At 40.4% G+C, this 21,841-nt stretch overlaps 1 protein-coding gene across 2 annotated transcripts in view; it reads right to left on the reverse strand.

Annotated features, from left to right (window-relative positions):
* Positions 1 to 21,841, reverse strand: part of slc8a4a (solute carrier family 8 member 4a) — a 38,937-nt gene that overhangs the window by 12,782 nt on the left and 4,314 nt on the right. For both annotated transcript variants that reach the window (XM_014016441.1, XM_014016440.1), the window contains exons 3-5: positions 20,091 to 21,479; positions 19,485 to 20,002; positions 986 to 1,092 (exon numbers count right to left, since the gene is read on the reverse strand). In XM_014016441.1, the coding sequence (XP_013871895.1) occupies positions 986 to 1,092; positions 19,485 to 20,002; positions 20,091 to 21,404 (1,939 nt within the window). In that variant the 5' untranslated portion in view covers positions 21,405 to 21,479. The remainder of the gene's footprint in view (positions 1 to 985; positions 1,093 to 19,484; positions 20,003 to 20,090; positions 21,480 to 21,841) is intronic.

The raw sequence follows: 21,841 nt of genomic DNA on the forward strand, positions 1-21,841 counted from the left end.
GTTAAGGAGAGCTGTTGCCTAATTCACAATGAAATCTGTTGGTCTGACTCGATTTCTTCTTGTCCAAATGCCTTCTGAATTACAAAACAACCAATCATATAGTGCTTGATGGTTTAGGTGCAAACGTCAAAAGTGGTTACAGACTTTATAAAATATATTTAGTTATCATAGATTTGTTTGCTAATAATACACGTCCAATTATTTAACGGTTCCAGCCATGCTTGTCAAGCAGGAGTTTTTCTCCTCATTAAACAAAACCTCTTTTCAGCTTTGACTCTTTATTATTTTGGGGTACCTCAAGGCTTCTTTTTAGCCCCCCTGCTCTTCTCATCATACACCCTTTCATTTAGGTCCATTTCCAAAAAGCACAATGACAAAACTATCACTTAAGAACAAAATACTATGTAGTGAAAACAAAATAATCATCTTAAGTTATGGTTTTATCACTTTCACGAATGTTTYATTGCCTTATAAAGCATGATGGAGAAAATGGAGACTGAGCCACTTCATGTCGTTTTACAAAGAAATCTACAAGCAGAACATATTTCTAGACTGAAAAATGACAAAGTAAGTTAGCATTCAGGGCAAGGAAACGTTTGTGAAAGTGATGTCATTCCCTTAATGCATTTTAATGAGACGGTTAACGTTTTTACGAGACAGTTTTGTTGTTAAAACCAGATACAGCATGACAGTTCTACACTGCTGCACGTAAATATCTCTAAATAGTTTGTGGGTGAGTGTGAATAATTATCTGTCTCTACAAGWCATGTGATGGACTTGGGACCTGTCCATAGCATGTCACCTCTCTCCCGTTAAAAYGAGGGACCCTGCTCCCTGCGACCCTCAACAAAATCAAACCAATGTAGAAAGTGGATGGATGAAAATGTGCAAGGATGGATAAAACTGGCACACAGGATTTTAAATAAAATATAATGAAACGATGTAAAGGTAAAGCATCCTGTTGTATGAGGGGTCTTCAGCTCACCGTGTCTCTGTCCCACCTCCAACAGAATGGGCTCCTCCAACACAATTGTGAACGTCTTGTTCTTCTCGTACTCTTCATCATCAATGATCTTCACATTTAGCACCTTCCTGAAAGCAGARGAGTTGAAACAAAGATGAGCTTTTAATTTAGATTAGACAGCTGCCTGTTTGGCTATAAAACGCACACATATTTTGTATAAAATCTACTCAAATTAACCAAAAAAAGAGACAAAAATGTTTTCTGAGTTTGTTCTATTTCTTTGTCAGGACAGTCATATAAATTAGTGTAAGCAACAGATTGTGTGCCTACACAGTGAATCATGAAACACATCTGTTAGATAAGAGGAGGAAAGCTCAAGAGTCTCATGAAATAACAATGCCCTGTAATGCAGAACTCATATACTGCATATATTTATATTTTTTTCCTGAGCTCCACAAGAGGGCGGACTCCTTCTACATCATTAAGTCCATTAAAGCAGAAGTGTAGCAGAAAGCCTACACCCTCCCACACACTTCAGATACTGAACTAAATTATCATCCAATCCTCGGTGGAAATTAGGAGGTGCTTATCAGGGAGTCCACGCAGGTGAAAGCAAACTGTTAAAATGCATCTCTTTCATCTGAGAGCTGAAGAAACCACAGGGGCTGCAGTGGGAATCTGTGACCACCATATTTCCTTCCTTCTCCWCCACTGTCACAGTCCGTCTCTCCTCCTCTCTCCCTCCATCTCCCTAATGATATGTGGGTGGTTGTCTATTTCTGTCTACACATATACACTCAGGGTCTGACAACGCGCAGCGAGAGCGTTCGCTTTGCAGGAGAGCAGAGTTTTATTTTAAAACAACCAATGATACGTCATTTGCTGTTTAATGTCAGGGAGAGTCATGCCAGTGGGACCAAAGTGAATTGCTGTTAACGCCTGGAGTCCTCGCATGAGGGAACAAAAGAGTGTGTGCAGGGTTAGTTTGCTTTGAAGCTTCCTCTTTGGGGCTTAAAATAAAAACGTGAAGGTTGTAGCTCGGAAATAAATAAAACAGCTAAAGACTAGGTTTGGCAGATTACAGCACAAAATAAAAAAAGAAAAAGAAAACCTTCCAGTCAACTGAAGGCAGTCAGAATCGATCAGAGGAGTGGGTTCATGTGAGACACTGAGCTGAAGAAGTGGTCATTTAAATATCAGCTGGTGACAGAATCCGATGCTCACATCTGTTTGTTTCAGACAAATATGGCTTCAAATGAAAACGTGAACAATTCCAAACTGACCAGGATGCAACATTTGTTGAGGAAGTTGTAGAAAAGTAGATTTTCCTGTATTTCTGGGAGCRTCAGCAGAAATATTGTAGCACTCTTACTTTGTTTGATCATTATTCTGTTTACACATGGAAAATACATTGAATCAAATTAATTAGAAATAAGTGTGGCACAGGACATAGACAACTTTTTTTAAATAAAGTATAACCTTTCTATTCAACGATGGGATTTTGGTGAATTGAAAGAGAAAACTGAGCCCTCTTAAACTGTTAATTTGGTTTTGCACTAGTAAAAATAAAAATAATATTCCCATGGCTTTTGGGGGTTAAAATGAAATTTAAATATGAAAATATTTTTAAAGCAGCATGGGGTTTAAGAGGGCGTCCCTGCAGTATTCACCTTTAAAGACCCCAAAAGTTTGAGAACCCCTGATCTAAACCGTCTCTAACTTCACCAAGGTGTAACTTTGAGAAACTTCATACTTTTCTCAGCGAGGAGTCAGTTTCTCAAACGTCGAACTTTATTTGTGAGGATTTGTTCTGGGTTCATTTTCAGCTTGACTGAAACCAGCGGGCGGCACGGTGCTCCGATGATGACCAGTTATCAGAAAGACACCGGCTGTGAAGACGTGCACGATGTTAAAGACGTTACAGGAGGTCCTGAGGCATCAGGAAAGCCACAGATTTTACAGAAACCAGAGACTCTTTCAGCTGCTTTTCTTCATCAGTGGTGCGCTTGCATCACAGTCACCATGGCAGCTACACTTCTCTGTTTCTCAACTGCAGACAGGACTCTTAATAAGACAGGCAGGCTGAAAAGCAGAGTAGAAATTAAGGCTCAAATAAACTGTCACTTTGCAAAATTTGTGAATTGCACTGAAATATTTCCTAAAGTCTGTCTGTTGGTCATAGGTGGTCATATTTATGTGTCGTCAGAGTTTATTAAAAAAATCAACTTCTGCTTATAGTTCACTTATTTTTAAGTACAGTCAATAGATCCATGTGGGTCACTGGTGCCCCAATCCAGCAGTCACAGTGTGTGTGTGGTGGTGGTGGTGGGGGGTACACTCTGGACATGTCTCAAGTCCATCACAGGACCACATATAGACAAACAACCAATTCAGAGTTACCAGTTAAGCTAACAGTCGTGTTTTTGTTGTGTGGGAGGAAGCTGGAGTACCCGGAGAAAACCCACGCATGCACGGAGAGAACATCAGAATCAGAATCTGCTTTATTGTCATTCACACACAATATCAAAGATGCAACGCAGAATGGCACTGCAGTTAAGAACACACATTTGAAGAAACACACACATGCAAACTCCACCCAGAAAGGTCCCCGGGCCGGGATTTGATCTAGCAACCTTCTTGCTGAGAGGCATCAGCTCTACCAACATGCCGCCCTCTGCTGAAACAATACATTCAAATATTTCCTTTTACTCAGTCCAAACCGTGTCAAACTGGTCCTTTCTGCAGCTTTGACCACCTTTTATCTCAACAGAAACCATCAATTGTTGGTTTTGATGTGAAAATCTTACTTATTGTTTTTGTCAGTTGTTTTGTCTCCAACAAATTGTTGCTGCCAGGCAGAAACATTGCTTCAACAAAAACGCAACTTTTCAGGAAAAGTGTCTTTCTGTTCAATTATCTAAACTATGTGGTCACAAGTTCACAGTTTCATTTTGATTATTTCAATAAACCACAAACAGACATGAAGGGAGAGGTCATTTATAGATAAATACATGAAAGTGATGAAAACTGGAGTCACAAAGTTTACAATGCTTTAAAAAATTGTCAAATGCAAAAGTGAAAAATGATTTGATCGTAATTCAAAGCTGATCAACCGTATTTTGCAGATAGTTTCTCACCATGTTAGTCTAACATCCTGACAACTTCATCCTCAAACCTCCTGGTGAAACGTGTCCAAAATGTTCATTTCTCTCCGAGTTTTACTGTCGAGGTAACGACTGCTCTGCTGGCATTTAGCTCCGTTTCCTCATTAACGCCTGTGAAAATCAGCTGCTTTTATCCACACAATCATCTTTATACGTTTCATTGAATCTGTACCAAACTAAAGACCCAGGATGTCTGCATCAAAATGGCAATTTATCTCTAAAACAAACACTTTCATACAAATATCTGGTTGTTTTTCAAACCCACTGGAACTTTTTAACTCTTCTTGCTGCTCAGCGCATAAAATTGATTCATATTTGATGTAAAATCACTTTCTTACAGCTTCATTACATGTTTTTTCTCCTTTTTACATACTATTTCCTGTTAGAGGCACATCTCTCATTTATCTGACAGTTAACATGTTTTCTCTTTACAACATTTTCCATTTTGTTTGCATTTAAATTTCAGGGACAACCAACTGTTTTCTAGTTCAGGTCAAGTTTTCTGTCAATAATCTGAATCCAATAACTACATAATTATTTTAAGCTAAAGCAGGAGGTAAAATTACTCTTTTTGCCTTATAAATTTGTCTTTATTCAGATTTTTAATTTGATTTAATTTGAGTGGGTTTTCTTTTTATTGCCTGTCCCCAAGAGGGTCTGCATGTGTGTGTTCATGTGTCTGTTAGCTGAATATCCGATGAACCACAGGACACATTTTAATGAAACCACCACAGGCAACTGATCTAGTTATTTTTCTCTTTCTTTATTTTCAAACTAAATCAGGAGTTGAAGTCCTTCAGTGTCAAGATGCTGTCATTTCTTTTTGTCAGGCGATGTAGCATCATCAGTCACAGAGTCATTTTTCAGGAGCGTTGTACTATCGTGGTTAGYGATCCTGTAGGATTTGATCGGAACAGTAAACCCCCTACTTACTGCACATCACGTTTCACTCTGCCTCGCTCYTCCCTGGTGGCCGGCCACCTCATTGCTGGGAGAGATTCTGAGAAGTCACGGTGAGATAACACAGCGCTGAGTGTTTGCATCTGTCACAATGTATTGTCTGAACTCTGAGGACCGAGTTCTGCTCCACACCGCAGACTGCCCAGCTTCTGTTAGAAGCAATAATAAATCTGCACAGAGTTTGTTAAAGGTTGGAAAAAAGCCCTACGTTTAAATCGTTTAACTGGAATAACTTAAAGTCACCCTCGGCCAGTTCGGTGAGAACGCTTCACCTTCCTCCTGRGGCCCAAAGACATTCAGTAAGTCACGGAGACGTTCAACTCCAAACTGCCCTCAGGTCTGAGCGTTGGTGATTTAATGCCTCTGCCTTCCACCTCGGAGAATATTTCCCCCCATTCGTCCGTCAGACAGCCCTGCCCTCTGCTGCGCCGTCACACTGRGGCCTCCAGCCTTCAGGAAACACTGACAACCCATGAAGCCAGCAGGGAGAATCACAATGGTGAGTAAAACTCTCATTAGTAAACTTGACACCACTATTTGGCTCAAGTGCCATGAATCAAAACCAGCGCGTCTGCATTTATCTACATTACCGAAGCATCCTTGAGTGTTACATTCAGTCTGCAGCGGCTCCAGAGTGGCTGCAGTGGGGCCACTTAAAGCTGCTGCGACGAGAAGCAGACAAATAATACAAGAGCATAGCTGTGCCTCCTGTTGTTGTTGTGGAAGGGATTCTTAATGAAAGCAAAGGTTTCTGACACCCGCTATAAATGTTGCACCTTTAATAAACACAGAAGTATTGCTCTTTAATACCAGCTGAACCGTACGTGACTGAGATAAGAGGAAAGTCATAATTACTGCTGCTCGACGGCCCAGCTGCCTGTTTCCCGCTGCGAGACTCTACTTTAGTTGTGCTGTAAATGCAAATCACAGTGAACCGATGCACTGGCAGCCAAACAGCCATCATGTTTATGATCAGAAACAAGAGCATCATCTCATTTTAATGATTTTTGCTCTGCAGAAAACACAAAGTGGACTGTTGGCTTGTGGAAGCAATCTCATTCCACAGAAACACTCAAACTGTGTGCCGTGGTCACTTTCAGGTTAGGTTGCTGCTAAAAATGAGTTTTTTTTAATTGGCCAACTGAAGAGATTAAAATAGTTTCACATTCTAAACATCCAGAGGGAACAGTTCGATTTACATGCAGACAGTCGATGGGTTTGTAAATAATTTATTTTGCAAGAAGCTGGCAGGTCCAGAACAAGCACCTGAGGGTATAAATGGTGACATCYCAGGTAGAGTTATAGTCTTGCAGTAGCTGGAGTCTGACAGTCAGTCAAATCAGTGAGTGAAGGTCAGCAGACACATTAGACAGAACTACTAGCACTTGATAAGAGTTTGATAGAGGTCACGTTGTGGGTGTGCAGGAGGCCTGCTGGTCTRATGTTACAGAGGACTGATCTATGAACCGATGAATTTAATGAGGGCTCAAACATGTRCCAAAAGGTTCTGGTTGCCCAAGACAGACAACACCAAATGAGGATTGCCATACTCTGCACCGACCATCACAGAKCCTCAATGCAAATACAGTATTTGAGTTCTTATGAAGCTCTGCGATGTCTCTCACAGAGGCTCAATGACTGAGGTCAGCTAGATTACAGGCTCAGCATTAAACGAGTAGACTAACACCTAAACTAGGATAACTATTTGGAACTAGCCTCTCCTATGCTAATGCCAGCTTATCCATGCTAGTCACTAGCCTCTCCAATGCCAATGCAAATTATTAGTCTACTTCTCAGTTACCAGTGCCGACCTGTCATCAATCAGATCAATACCTGGCTTAGGAATAGACATAGCCTCCTGCTATGAGATAAAGCAACCACTGGTTGCACAATAGTCTCAATTTTGGCCCTCATACTGCACCATAAACAAGAGGATGGAGGAACAAACGAATGTGTGTGTATGGCAGCAACATGGRCAAAGGAGCAATTTTGTCAATGTTGAGAGAAACACCAGTGTTGCTGTTGATGGGGGGCCTTTAGAGCCCAGCTTGTTCATGTGGCAGCAGGAGGTTTGTTTTCACACACCTTCCACAGTCCAGAGACTGAAGGTGCAGAGCTCCTGGGAAACCCCTCCCTGCTGATGGACACACCACAGCACGAGTTTCTTCTCACTGGAATCTCTACTCCAAAAACAAAAACAAAAAGCTTCTATTCCAACATGCACCATTAATCTGGCCACAAATCTGTCCCACTTTATGATAAATCGATTCCTCCATGCTTAATGTCTGTGCTCGTTCCATATCTTTTTAACACCATCTATGAGGGTCTGCTTGTGGTTAGTGTTCAGGAAGCAGAGTAGTTGAAGCCATTACTGGATGAGTGTTTTCCAGCATAAACAAACACTAATGGGASCAGCACTGTGCTCACAATTTATAATCATTGCAATAGACTAAGATGCTCTTCATACACATTTAGTTTCATTTCATATCCACCTCTCTGTCTAATGTACTTGGTAAGGTTGGTGGAGTTGAAATATTTCAAGGTTTTCCACCTTGTTAGCTGAGCCTGAAGCTCGGACTAAACCAAAGACAAAACGCTGCCTGCTGCTTTTTATTTCAAGCTCTGGCTCACTTTACTCTTGTTTTTCTTCGAGTCAGGCTCTGAAGGAGTTATGTTGTTTTAGATAGGATTGTTTTCCACAATTTTAGATGAAAACTAGTTAATTTTTAGGTGATGTGACACGAGGAACTGAGAATATTTGGTGTTTCATCCTGAGCCAAGTAAGCTCAGTCTGTTTTCAGTATTTTTTGCGCTTTTTTGTTGTTAATGTTTCACAGCATGTGAGTAAAAAGGCAAGATCATCGGAGTCAAATAATCAATAGTTTAATCGATTTGTTTTGCTGTTTGAACACAGTGTTTCTTATTGGCTTTCCCCTTCTTCTTCAAAAATGCTGTGTGGCACTTTTGCTTTATGAATAGAAGTTATTTTGTTTGTAGATTTTGATAATTTTCTTTAGATCTATTTAAAAAACAGTCTGCATTTATCAGAGATAACTGAATATTATCTTGTTTCTTACAGGAAACACTGAACGTTTGAACTATCAGGATTTTTTTTTTAAATTTATTGTCACTGAACAGCTTGTGAACAACAAAACTGGGAGAAATTTATAGGCCTGCCTCTTCCTGTTGAAGCACCATCAAAGCTTTATATAAAATGTAAACTCTACAAACTGTTACATTTCTTTTGTTGCAGGAATACTCAAGATTTTAGTTTCTTTTAAGAAAAACAGAGTGAAGCCAGGAACAGTCAGTTTTAGGTCCATCATTGTGAAGTGGAGGTGGTGTTAAAGTGCATGAAGGTCAAATGGGAATTTTTAGCACTTTTCAGGGTTGGTTTCTGTTCAGTGTTGATGTGTTTACAGTTTRCTATATGAATCAATAAATGTCAGATTGAAGCTAAGATGTTACCACTGACTGGACAYTCTGACCTGCTGGAAAAATGAGAAGCTGTTGAACAAAACGCAAATTACATCTTTCGAGTTGAAAGAAAATTTTGTTTGTGATTTTTYTTTATTTTAAAATGTTAAAACAGTTTTCATCATGCTGTATATTTGATTTYATCCTGTCAGAGGGGCTGTAGGCCTYCAAGAAATAGAGKKACCTTGTTTGAAGTACAAGAAATGTGTTTTTAAAGTCATTGTGTAATGAGCCGGGTGGTTGGTTGGMGGTGTGCGCTTGGCTGTGGCGGRCCRTTCTTCTGGTCAGAGTTCAAAGAGCTATCCACAGCAGGTAAGATATTAATTGTTCATGCCATTTCCACAGAACCTCCCTTCAAATAATTTAACCCAGGGGTTCTCAAACTTTTTTGTGTCTGGGGACCTCTTACAGGAGAGAAACATCCAGGGACCTCCACATAAACCTKATGCTGACTGAAAAATTATTTACTGCTATTTTAGCTGTTAAGTGCCGTGGAAATAAAAGTATTTTTGGTTGCTTTTTTACTGGTGCATTGTTCCCCATATGTATTTGCACTTTTTAAAAATGATATGACAAAACTAACAAAATACTGCCATTTTTTGAGGACCCCCAAMCCACAGCTCGTGGACCCCTGGGGGTCCTGGGACCTCATTTTGAGAACATCTGATACAACCTATTTATTAAATAATGATTCACTTTCATGTCAAAATAAAAATCAACAACATAAAACTGAAAGCAGAACTCAACTTTTAAAGTAAAACTGTTTTTTTTAAATATTGTATAAAAATATTTGATCTTTTTCACTTTTTATATTAATTTTTGTTGGAAAGATTAAAAAAAAACATTAAAAAGTATGTCTGAACACGAATCAATAGTTCAGATATTCGTGCCAGTTACACAGTGAGGCCGATCTGAAAGATGCAACAGAAAAATGATCTCTTTCCATGCTTCAGTCGGTTGATTCTTTCTGGAACCACACAAACTAAATCCTCTAAGATAAAAAGATTCAAAAAGCTTTCCTCCTTTAAGATGATCTTTAATAAGTTTGATAAAAACTGTGGATCCTGACGTTCACACCTCATCGGACAGAACATCTAAAGCTGTGCCAGTCTACTTTTTTTTCTTTTTTCCTCTCTCCTGCCACCACATCATAAATGTTGAATTTGTTTTTCACTGCATGAGAAAGTGGATGTGAGGCATAAGAGCGTGCGAAAAGTGTGAAACGCACATAACTCACGCCTAATGCAAAAGGAGAAGTTAGGGAGCATAGAAAAGTAAAACAAATTAAAACCTACACGACACGGCTGAACAGATATTCAGCTCAGACCAAAATAAAATGCCATCGTTTTACAGACAGAGGTGAACCCAGACAATCTGACAAATACTTAAAGTAAAAAACTGTGACAGCTGGGTAAAGATGACAAATTCAGAAAAAAAAAAACATTTACATATCTCAGTAAGACATGGCTTAATAAAAGTGAGATTTGGAGCCAATGTTGAAGTGAGATTAAAAATTAGTGGATCGCCACAAATCATCTTGAGAAAAGATTTCCCTGTCATTCATAGAGGATTGATTCAAGCCCACTGGTGAGAAAAGAAATCTAGAAATAAGAACATTCACCAACTCATGTTAAGTTTTTTTTTCCACATCATAATAAAAGGATTTCAGTTGTTGGACAGACCTCGTCACATTTCACTCTGGTTTAATGACCGACTCTGGAACTGCAGGGGGTCCAGGTCCTCTGGCTGCAAAACAAACCCATCACCCCTCCACCTGACACTTAGTATGAGCTGTTTGTGCTGATGTCTGCTTTGCTCCGAACAACACGATGCTGTGCATTGTGGGTAAACATCTCTGCTTCGGTCTCATCTGTCCAAAGGTCAGGCTCCAGGTGTCTCGTGCTTCAGTCAGATSAGGGGTCTGCAACCTGTGGCTCTGGGGCCACATGAGGCTCTTTGGTCCCTCTGCAGTGGCTCTTTAAATATGTGACCAATCATAACAGAATAATGATTTTTTTTAAAGTTTTTTTTTTACTTAAAGCAAAACCTGTTAGCTCATGCTAGCCTGTTGTTTACTTAAATAATACAACTTATTTTTCTCAAATCCATCAGAATTACCTTGAAAGAATTTAAAGACTACATAATAATAAGAATTAGAAAATAAAATGTCTGAATAGTTCAGTTGTACTAGTTTTTATGAAATTTGGTATAAACAATATACAGTATTTTTCTTGTTTACATGAATATGGTCTTTTTATTTGTCCTGATGTGTATAATAATAAATAATATTATAATAATATCAATATTTTTTAGTTTTATAATGTCACCTCCACTGACCTTGAAGGTTCCTGAAAAGGCCTTGCAAAGGCCCGCGGACCACCAGTTGATAATCACAGTTGTGGCTTGTTTTGTGGCTCTGGACYCGTTTTATTAGTGAGACAAGGAGCAGAAATGGCTCATTTGATTGTAAAGGTTGCAGACCCCTGAGTCAGATGAAACTTTCAGAGATGTCAATTAGTGAAGTACAAAATACTTTATTTTAGTCAAGTAGAATAGAACTTGTAAGTTCTTTAATCTCCCCGAAGGAACTTTACCAAAGGATCAATAAAGTTATAAGAAATCTAATTTAATCTAGAAATTTTAGTCATTTATACTTTACTGGAGTAATCATTTTTTCAAATGACTTTTTATTCCACATAACATTATAAAAATGGCCTTGTTACTCTTTTTTCATTTCAGTTCATATTCATTCTAATTAGACACTGTTAAAAAACAACTTTCCACATGGTTCCTCCTGGATGGAGTGAATTTAATTGTGGTTGGATGAGAATTATAAATATCTACCATTTTAACACTCCATCACCAGAGGTTAACTAAATACATTTACTTTGTTACAGTACTTAAGGTAATTAATTTCTTTAATGTTTACTTTTATTCTGTCACATTCAACACCTGAAAATTATACATTTACTTCTATCTTTAAAATTTAACTCCTAGATACTTGTAGTTGTTACAAATTTAAATATGACCAAACTCGTCGTGAATGGAGTTGTTTGTGCCCTCTAAAAAATGAAATGTTGAATTTACKGAACCAAGTTATGTCACAAGCCTAGTTGATTAAAAATAAAGCAAAAATAAATAATGGTTTGGTTCTGTAAATTCAATATTTCGTTTCTTAGAGTGTGTGTAAAAGTACTTTACAGACGAGAACTGCACTGGAGTTAATTTGGAAGCAGACTGAGATGCTCTTAAAACCAGGTTTCACATGAGTGTATTCACACCTGCYTAAAAGGTCAGGACCGATGGGGGAAACGAACTCTGGTCCATTTAAAATGAACCCAATGTGCAGTTCGTTGGAGCATTGTACAGTCTAACCTTGGGGTGAACTGGCTGGGATCCCCACTCCAGAACATGATGGAATCATTTTGTTTTCATCATGTCCTGAGATGTAAACCCCTAAAATAGAAAAAAACAAAAAAAGAGCTGGAGTTTTATTTGTTGTTTTTATTAAACAAAATTTCTGCCGAGGAAAATCAATTGCACCCAGCAATGCTTCAAAGAGTTTGTGCAAAACATTTTATATTTATGTCTCTGGCTGTGGTTTTTAAAAGCGGAGTAATTATATCAAGAATAAAATTAGACTTTATGCATAAACTAGAAGAGAAGCTCCTTCYCATTAGTGCTGCTTTAATGGAGCAAAGCTTTCTGTCACCCTTAATTGGACCAGAAGAAACGGATGATTTGTGAGCTGCAAGCAGCTGCTGTGAAGCTTAACTCGGACTCTCCTGCTCCTCTTTTAGCATCTCGTGTTCCTCGGAAAGTTCAGGGCGTTATTGATCARGGAGACATTAGGAGGGAGAAATAAAAAGTATCGGGGAATAAATTCTTCTCTCCAGGAATGATTCCCTCCAGTCTCTTTCATCATAACTCGTGTAATTGCTTCCGTTCCCCACTTCAGCTGTGACGGGTGTACGTTGCCGTGCATTCGGAGGTTCAAACAGAAACAGATGCGAGCCCGTGGTGCGATCAGGCTTCAAAGTGTCACTGCAGATTCTTCCTCTAATCCATAAACACAGAACGCAAAATGGCTTTCTGTGTCGGCCTGTTTATTTTGATTTAGATGTTTGTGTCTGTACATCCTCATCTATTTGCTGTGGCGCCGAATTTAGATGGTAAATTATTATTCAGAGATTTAAAACCTTCTCCTCCTGGCTCCGAGTCAAAAGCTTAAACATTTGGCTTCCTCCTCTGCGCTCAGATATTGACAGGGAAGAGGCAAATGTGCACAAAGACACACAAAAGGCAGAGATGCTGTAACTAACACACACACACACACATACGGAGGAGCCCGGAGGCCCGCTGCTGAGTGTCAGCTCTTTGTCCCGATCGCTCGGGGGAAACACTCGGGTAAGAAAAGCCAGCTCTGCTTCAAACATGAACTTTGGCAGCAGCAAGGTTCACCAGCTCACATTTAGAAGTGTGGAGAGTTTATCTGCTCGGAGACACAAAACCAACCAAACTGAAATGTTTTATGATGATAGTGCTGTGATGACAGTGTTTCACCAACATTTCTTCCAACTGATGACGACGAAAAACTCAAATAAACACATTAATGGAGAATTAGTCTCAATCACGCATCAAAATAAGGAAAAACATCTAAGAGTTTGATACAATCGGCTGAAAAACAACAAACTTCAACAACAAGAACAGAGAAGTTAAACTCACACAAGTAGACATGGAGAAATCTTGTACCAATAAAAATATTGGCTGTTAATGTCATATAATAAATTATGCTTACAGAAATACAAATCATATTTTCAAACTTATATTTTATGTGTAGTTTAGAACATTAAAACAAACAAGACTCAACAGATAGAGAAAAAAGGCCAAGCTTAAAAAAGAGCAACGTTTTCAATCATTTCACAGTGATGCATTTTTTAAAAGAAAATCCTCACCAGGAATCCAATCATTTGATTTTGAAATAAGAAGAAAACACAGAAAAAGATGTGAATTTTACTCGAGTCAGTGATCCCACATCTGCAAGTTCATCATCAGGAGTTGGATCGGTGTTATTTCTCACCAAAATCAAAGGGTAACACTTTGTTTTACGGTACCTTTATATTACCATGTAATTACAAGGTAATAAAAAAGTGATAAAATTTAATTACTACCTTATTACCATGTAATTATGTGGTAATTAGGGTACAATTTTACTATGTAATTAATGTCTGCTGAAATGTAACACTTACATGGTAATGTATTACAATTCACAATGTAACACCTAAATAAGTAGTAGGTAATTTGGACAGTTTTAAAGTTATATTTTAGTGCAATTAACCACTAACCCCAAAATTTAGTTGCAATATTTTGGTTATAAATATAGTGTTAAGTTACTATTGAATAGTAATTTTATTGTAGTTACCCAATAAAGGTAGTTTTACTAACAGTAGTTTTTGTTTTGTACCGTAATTACCATGTGATTACATGGTAATAAGGTAGTAATTAATTTAATTACCATTTTTATTACCTTGTAAATACATGGTAATAAGGGTACTGTAAAAGAGAGCGTTACCAATCAAAGATRACTGAAACATTTCAACTTATTTTTCACCTAAAGCACCGCCTATTTGAACAAAGCTCCTCCCTGGAGSTCAGTCTGCAGCCGAACTCTGCCCCACAGAGCAGCCCTCCCCCYARGCATTGTTGTGAAGACGTCCTGAAGTGGGAGTGTCTGAAATGGTAGGAGGTTTTTAAAAAGACAGGCCAATTTCAAGGTGTTTTGAGAGAAAATGATGCAAAGTCACATTTATTTTTATATACAGTAAACAAAGTTTTCATAACAAGTGAAAGTAACATAGTTACTTGATTGTGATCTGAGCTCATCTGAGATGGACTGACTCAAAGTGAAAAAAGTGTCCTGTGGTCCGACGAGTCCACATTTCTACCGGTAATTGTTTTTGGAAATCATGGACGTTGTTTTCTCCAGGACAGAGAGTAAAAGGACTGTCCAGATTATCAGCATAAAGTGTGAACAGCAGCCTCTCTGATGGTATGGTGGTGCATTAGTGTCCACGGCATGTGTAACTTGCACATCAGTGAAGACATTATTAATGTTGAAAGCTACATCCAGGTTTTGGAGCAACATATGCTGTAATCAAAGCCACAACTTTTTCAGGGTCGTCCTGCTTAATTCAGCAAGACAATGCCAAGCCACATTCTGCACGTGTTCCTACTGTGTGGCTTCATAGTAAAAGAGTGCAGGTACTAGACTGGACTGTCTGCAGACTAAACCTGTCTCCCATTGAATAAGATCTGAAGTGGTTCATCAAGCAAGAATGGGAAATAATTCCACCCAAACACTTCCTAGTTGTTAAAAAGAAAGGTGATGTAACACAGATGTAAACATGCCCCTGCCCCAACTTTTTAAAATGTGTTGCAGGCATCAAATTCAAAATAAGATGAATTTGCAAAAAACAATAAAGTTTATCTGTTTGAACTATAGTGTTTTCAATTGAATAAAGGTTAAAAAGGATTTGTAAATCATCATGTTTTGTTTCTATTTATATTTTACACAACGTCCCAACTTCATTGAAACTGGGTGCATCTTCTTTGGGGCCAGATGAATTGCTAAAGAGGGCCAGATTTGGCCTGTGGGCCTAGAGTTTGACACATGTGCAGCAGTAGTTTAWAGCCGATATGCAGGTATTACTGTGTAAATTTAGCACAAAAAGTAGGAAAGGCAGAAGTGTCTGTGGACATTTATGTGTTTCTTTTTTTACTGTAGGGTATAATGCATGTTAGGAAGGTCCTTTCAATTCTGAAAAATAAACTGTAAGCTCAGATACAATGGAAACCAACGAGACTCTGAAATCAAGCACTTTGCAATTTCAGGGGGTTTGAGGTCAAACACAGTGCAGAACCAGTGAGATGTCTGGGTGAAAGACTAAAATGCCAACATTACTATTAGCTGTAGAAGAAGAGTAAAGATTGTGGGACTATGGTTGTGTAAAAAGCATTAGAGAACTCAAAATATAATTTATATTTTATGAAAGTCAAACTTTCGGTGACCTGTTTAAATTCTGAATGATATTTGTTCTGTATGTTTGAGCTCCAGAGCTCCAAGCAGAACTTGTTTTTTTTATTTTATCAAAACCCCATTGCTTCTGTGGAAAGCTTTGACATTTTCTGACATCGTACTGCTACTATAAGCCATAACGTGCAATTCACAATCAAGCTGCATCTTTATGAGTTTCTTTCAAAACTGCAAGAAGAATATCAAATCAACATTTGTGTCAACAATAGAAGAATAATGGACGGATCATAATAAGGGTGCTTCAGCATRGAAGCACCCTTATTAAACAGCCTCAGGTGTCTCATGGAGAGAGTACGCAGTTTCATTCAGATGGAATTTCAAAATTATTTACCCTAAAAAAACTGAAGTCTAAAGATAAGAGCACTGCTGTGACTACACTAGACTAGCCCACTGGGGATTCAAGATCTGAGTCAAACATTTCCACTGATGATCAAAGCGCCGCTGCACTCCCCCTTTAAGTCCTTGACTRGCCTTTTAATCTAAGGGGCGCAGGAGAAGCTGAGCACAGTGTTGGTGTTTTCCCTTACATCTGCATATTGCGTCCTTTCATCAGTTTCTGGTTGTGCATCTCTGGTGGATCCTGCTCTTTCTGGTCCTCGCTCGTTTTGCTGCATGATGACTCTGATGGAAAGTTCATGTCGCTCTGAGTTCGCTACAATCTGGGAGCAGGATCTGAGATCTGCAGTTCAGGGTTTTAGCTCCTTCTGAATGCTGATACAAGCTGTCTGCCTCTCATCTCACATTGTTACACATCCCGGACTCATTATCTGCAGCCTCGTAGCTGTCTGCAGTGTGCTCAGAACTTTGGGGACTTCTTTAACCCCTTTTCACTCCCTTTAATTGCTCCAGATGCTAAAGAAGCTCTTTTTTAATTCTCCTTTGGAGTGACATTCTGCTTGATGTTGTTTTAAAGTGGATTCAGCACCAGTTTGCCCTTAATCATAAACACACAGTCTGGTGTGTAAATAATAACAAGGCAAATATCATTACAGGCCTCGCAGTTTGCATCATCTGCCACCCTTCATCTGGTGTATGAAACTAAAATTATTTTATATTGAGAAAAGAGAAACTTTTAGCCATTTTGAGCAAATCTTTCAAATAAAACAAAGTTCCGGAATCGTCTAATTTTCAAGCTACTACCTCGTCACAATTTAAAATTATTTGTACAGTCATTTTTGTGTTTGCTAATGTTAAATAGGTGTGGTGCGGTGGCAGCCATCTTGTTTTGAGTTAACCAAAAGTAATCAGTTGTTATGATAAGTTAAATTTATTCCAGTGATTAATGGGATATTTTTGCTAAAAGACAGATTTGAACAGTTTGTCAAAATGTGTTGCTGTTGCAGGAGGTGTTGGAGATGGCTTTATTCGTGTCAAATTTTAGCTCGATAACTGTAAAATTAATTGAGTTTTAGCAATTTGTGTGTTTTTTATGTCAGTAAGTTGTGGTAGCCATCATGAATTATTGATAACTTTATTTAAATCCATCCAGTGGTTCATGAGATATTTTGGTAGCAGACAGACGAGGCTGACTCCTTACAAAAAAAATGTTAAGCAAACTTTAGTACTAAAATGATGTAAAGAGATATACCCTTAGCTACAAACCTACCATATTTTAGCCTAAGATCTCTAAAATTTGCCAGAGTTATAATCATTTATGTGTTTGACTATGATAATAAGCTGGGCGGCCATATTGAATCCGCTTGACATAAAGCAGGGGTGGCAAACTCATTCTGACCAAGGGCCACATTATGGTTCCCTCAAAGGATCAGTTGTAATTAARCTCAATGCTTTGTGTTTAACTTCAACAAAACACGAAACGACACATTTCTCATACGGCCGAGCATGACTAATAATCAATAACTGAGCTCTATGTGGTYTTTCCTGCATAGAAACAGCGTTTRAACATGATGTCRTTTTATAAACACTGAAAAGTACCACGTRTATGACRGACTAAATGTGATWTAAATAATACAGAAARACTGTTAAAAGTAAGAGTTTCAKTCATTGCRGAGTCGTAATGAGCAGATGCCATCTTGAATTCTGAATTGGGGCATTCCAGTTTAAAGTTATGACTTGTAAATGGGAAATTTACACTTCCTAGTACAACTGGGCCGCAGCAAAWGTAACCAYTGAKAATGCAGCACAGCAGGTTTTACTGGCTGTGCACCTCCACCTAATGAAATACTATATTGAGTTGTYGAACGTCTTGGATTGTAAACCCTCACATTTTCTGATAGGAAACTCCCAWACATAATCGACATGCATWATGGGAGATGTAGTTTACGGTCAATGCTGGCTTTAAAGCAGAATTCACTTACTTTAAGACACTTGTACAAAGTCTAGGCTTAAGTGCCTTGAGTTTGACTCGACATAAAGTAAAAACTGTGCCAGGCGTGGATATCGGAGGTGAGTAGCAATTTTAAAACTTTGATTKGTTTTATTTAGTTACATTTATTTAACCAGGCTAATCTCACTGAAATCACWGATCTCTTGCATTTGTCCACTGGCTTAGGGTTTAGCGGCCCTCTTCCAAAAKCCTAGCTAAAAGTCTGGTTTCAATAAAACTCATGTTGTGGTAAAGAGATATTTTGCTAACAGACTGACCTAGCACACAGTTGGTCTTTCAGTTCCTTCCCTCTRGCCACTAACTCAACACTGTCTGACACAACCTGGGCTCAAACCGGCAGCCTCAAGATTACACTGACCACTGAGCTACCATCTCTCTCTCTCTCTCTCTCACTCATATAGACAGAGGTGAAAACATCATCAAAGATGCATGTGAACAAGCAAACTGCTAAACACACAGCTGTATCTCTTCAAATCTCTCCTCCACTGTGAGGCAGAACAGAGAAGCAGGGAGTTCTGTTTTCTCTTTGACACCATGTATTCACCTGCTTTCACTCCCACTCAGCCGGCCCACTCAGCACACCTACACATGAAATTCTCCTCGCTCACTCAGAGACTCGGCTCGCACATTTTACTCGGTATTCTTCTGTCCTTTTGTGGAGCTGCAAATCATTCTGCGATGAACCTGACATATTTGAGGTCATTCTGTTTGTTCTTTTAAGTGAGAAAGAAAGAGAGAGAGAGAGAGAAAAACAACTCGTATTGTCATAAAGCAAACACGGCTCATGTAGACATCATTCAGCCAACCCTGCCTGCCACGCTGGGAACGAGAGAAAAGCTGGAACACATCCCATTTTTAGCTTTCGCTCACTCTTGTTGAGCGCTCTTCCTCCGTTGATCTTTTTTCATCTGCCTCTCTGCTGCAGCATCCACATATCGTTTTGTTGAAATAATCACACAGGCTTCATCTCACACACCTGTTCTCAGGAGCCMCTCAGCCCTCATCCCTTCCTCGTTGCGGCGCAAAGTCGCCCGTCTGATCACCCCACCGTCTGATCACCCCACCACCACCACATACACTCTTTGTTGCTCAAATTGCACTTCCTTTTGATTCCTGCAGAAACATCCATCCTGCAGCATCACAATTAAGTTTAAAATACCAAGGTTTTAACTCTTTATTCATAGATAGGTTCCTCTGCTTCTTCTTCTACATCAGCCACAATGTGTCATTATCTGCTGCACAATTACATCCTCTTATCCTCCCACCTCATCCCCCACCCGAAAGATCCAAACTTCTCCTAGCGAACGTATCCGTGACTCATAAAAATAGACCTTTCATCCATTACTAGAATAGATAARGTACAGTAATCTAGCTGCACTGTTTAGCATAACCGATGTGTGGGTTGTGATATTTGATCAAGCTAAGATGAGCAACAACAAGACAGCGTTTAAAACCAAAAAAAGAGGAAGTGGTTCTCACATGGTCTCGTCATTCTGGAACTCCAGCTTCCCAGAAACTTCTTCGTAGTCCTCRCCGGCTTTGGCGGTGCCCTCGACGGAGTGGTACGGCACCGCCACCTTCCCCCTCGCCCCGGACGTCCGGTGCACCTTCACCTGCATGTTCCCGACGCTCTCGCTGACCCGCGTGGACTTGCTCTCGAAKGTGAAGATGCCGGCYTGGTCGTCGTCGTAGATGGTGACGGTGGCAACGGGGGCGTTGCCCAGCGCGGCCTTCGGTGGGACGTGGGAGGAGAGGCCCACCGTGCTGTGGCTGGAGGTGATGGAGTTGGGRTCCAGGACAGAGACCTCGGCCCGGTGGACAATACGTGGGTTGCTGAGGCGTACGTAGAAGTGCTCYTCCTCTTCGAAGATGTCGTCGTCGATGACGCCCACGGTGAACTCTTTCGTCGTCTCGCCGGGRTTGAAGACCAAAGTGCCCTCAGCGAACTCATAGTCGGAGCCCGCGGTGGCAGTCCCGTCCTCTGTCCGGTAGTCCACCTGRATGGCAAAGAAAAACAAACTTGGTRGATATTTTATACATTAACCAGTTAGAAACAGCTTATAGCACTGTGATGACTCATTTCACCTTCACAGTGCAGCCAGCCTCGCCTCCATGCCGGCTKACAGAGAGCTTTAAGGAACCGCAGTTTTCAAAGCACTGATAGTGAGAGGACTCAAACTGCAGGTAGATGGTGTGGGGGTCTTCTTCCTGTCCACTGGCCTCYTGGCAGCTGACCACCTTCCTGGCTTGGTCGGCAGCATGCTTCTTCAGAATGTTCCCGGCTCCGATCATCATGCGKGTGGCCTGGATCCGATAGAAGGCCCGGCTCTTCTGTTGTTGGACCAGCACTTGGTAGTTGGCCATCTCAATCAGCTGCTCCATYTCTTTCTCTGGATGCCTCTGCTTTAGCTCCTTCAACGTGCGTGCCATCTCTCGACGGGCCTCCTCTTCCTGATCTTGCTCAGCGCTCGTCCCTCCACCTTCCTCCACCCCCTCCAGCATCCCGTCCAGAGCCTCCTTGTTATGGCCGTGAGAGTTTGAGCCCTGCCCGTCCATCTCTAAGTCCATTTTTGTGAACATGGCATCTCCCTCGGACTCGATGATGATGCCACGGGTTTTGTCGGCACGGTAGCGCCTGCGAACGTACTTGTAGAAYAGCAGGCGGCGGTCTGCGATCCAGGCTTGTAGCACYCAGAGGGGGAAGAACAGGAACGTCAGGACCGCCTCCCAAACCTCCACCTCTCCGGGGGAGAACACGGACAGGATGAGGTACAGCCAGATGTAGGCGAAGATGCTCCAGGCTGCAGTGACGAAGAACACCCTTAGGTGTTTGATCTTGCGTGTCTCGTTCTCTGGCACCACGTAGACGCAGATGGCAATGATYATGAACATGTTAAACGCAGCACTGCCCACGATGGTGCTGGGCCCCAGAGCTCCGGCTTCAAAGTTATGGCCGACCACTTCGATGACGGACAGCAGGATCTCTGGTGCTGATGAGCCCAGAGCCATTAGCGTCAGATTGGAGACGGTCTCGTTCCAGATGCGAACGGTGGTTGTCGTGATTTCGCCGTTTGGCTTCTTGATGCTGATCTCCTTTTCCTGAGAGGTGATGACCTCGATCGAAGACATGAAACGATCGGCAATGATGGACATGCCCAGGAACATGTACACGAGCGCTGCGAAATATACAATGGCACGAGCAACCTTGTCGCCAACGGCAGGGTTCTGGGGGTTCCACATGGGCAGAACCACGCCCTCTGAGCAGTTGTCCTCGCTGGAGCAGTTCCCTGGGACGCTACCGCTGATGTCTTCATGATCAAAACTGCCATCCGATAAATGAGAGACTCCCGGGTGGAGGAGCAGCAGAAGAGAAATGAAAAGACACGGGCTGACAGTCATGGTGCTCTGGGAGGGTTTAGACTCTTCAGGCGCTGAAACTCAATGGGTGTCACATCCAAAGATTCATGGAAACCTCTGCAAGAAAGAAAAAGAAACATAAAATCATGTTTACAATGATTGGCACAGTTATCCAAAAAGTTAMCTTCACTAGCCACTAATCTGCTAAACAATAATTTTAGCTCTGCTAACACTAAATCACAAAACAGATGAAAAAACAAATAAAWGCTAACGCTAACCGCTAAGACTGCACACGCTTTCATCTCATAGTTGAAGACTCATGAGACTGACACAAACCTGTTCTATTGTTTAATTTGAAAGTGGAATCATTTGTGACAAATTGGCCAATCCAAACCAGATTTAGGTCGATCTAACTTGCTTTTCATTTACCCCTTTCAAAATAAAAGCATTTCTTTGAATTAGTTTGTATTTTTCTGAAA

Source organism: Austrofundulus limnaeus, unplaced genomic scaffold, assembly GCF_001266775.1.
Source record: "Austrofundulus limnaeus strain Quisiro unplaced genomic scaffold, Austrofundulus_limnaeus-1.0 Scaffold145, whole genome shotgun sequence".
Lineage (NCBI taxonomy): Eukaryota > Metazoa > Chordata > Actinopteri > Cyprinodontiformes > Rivulidae > Austrofundulus > Austrofundulus limnaeus.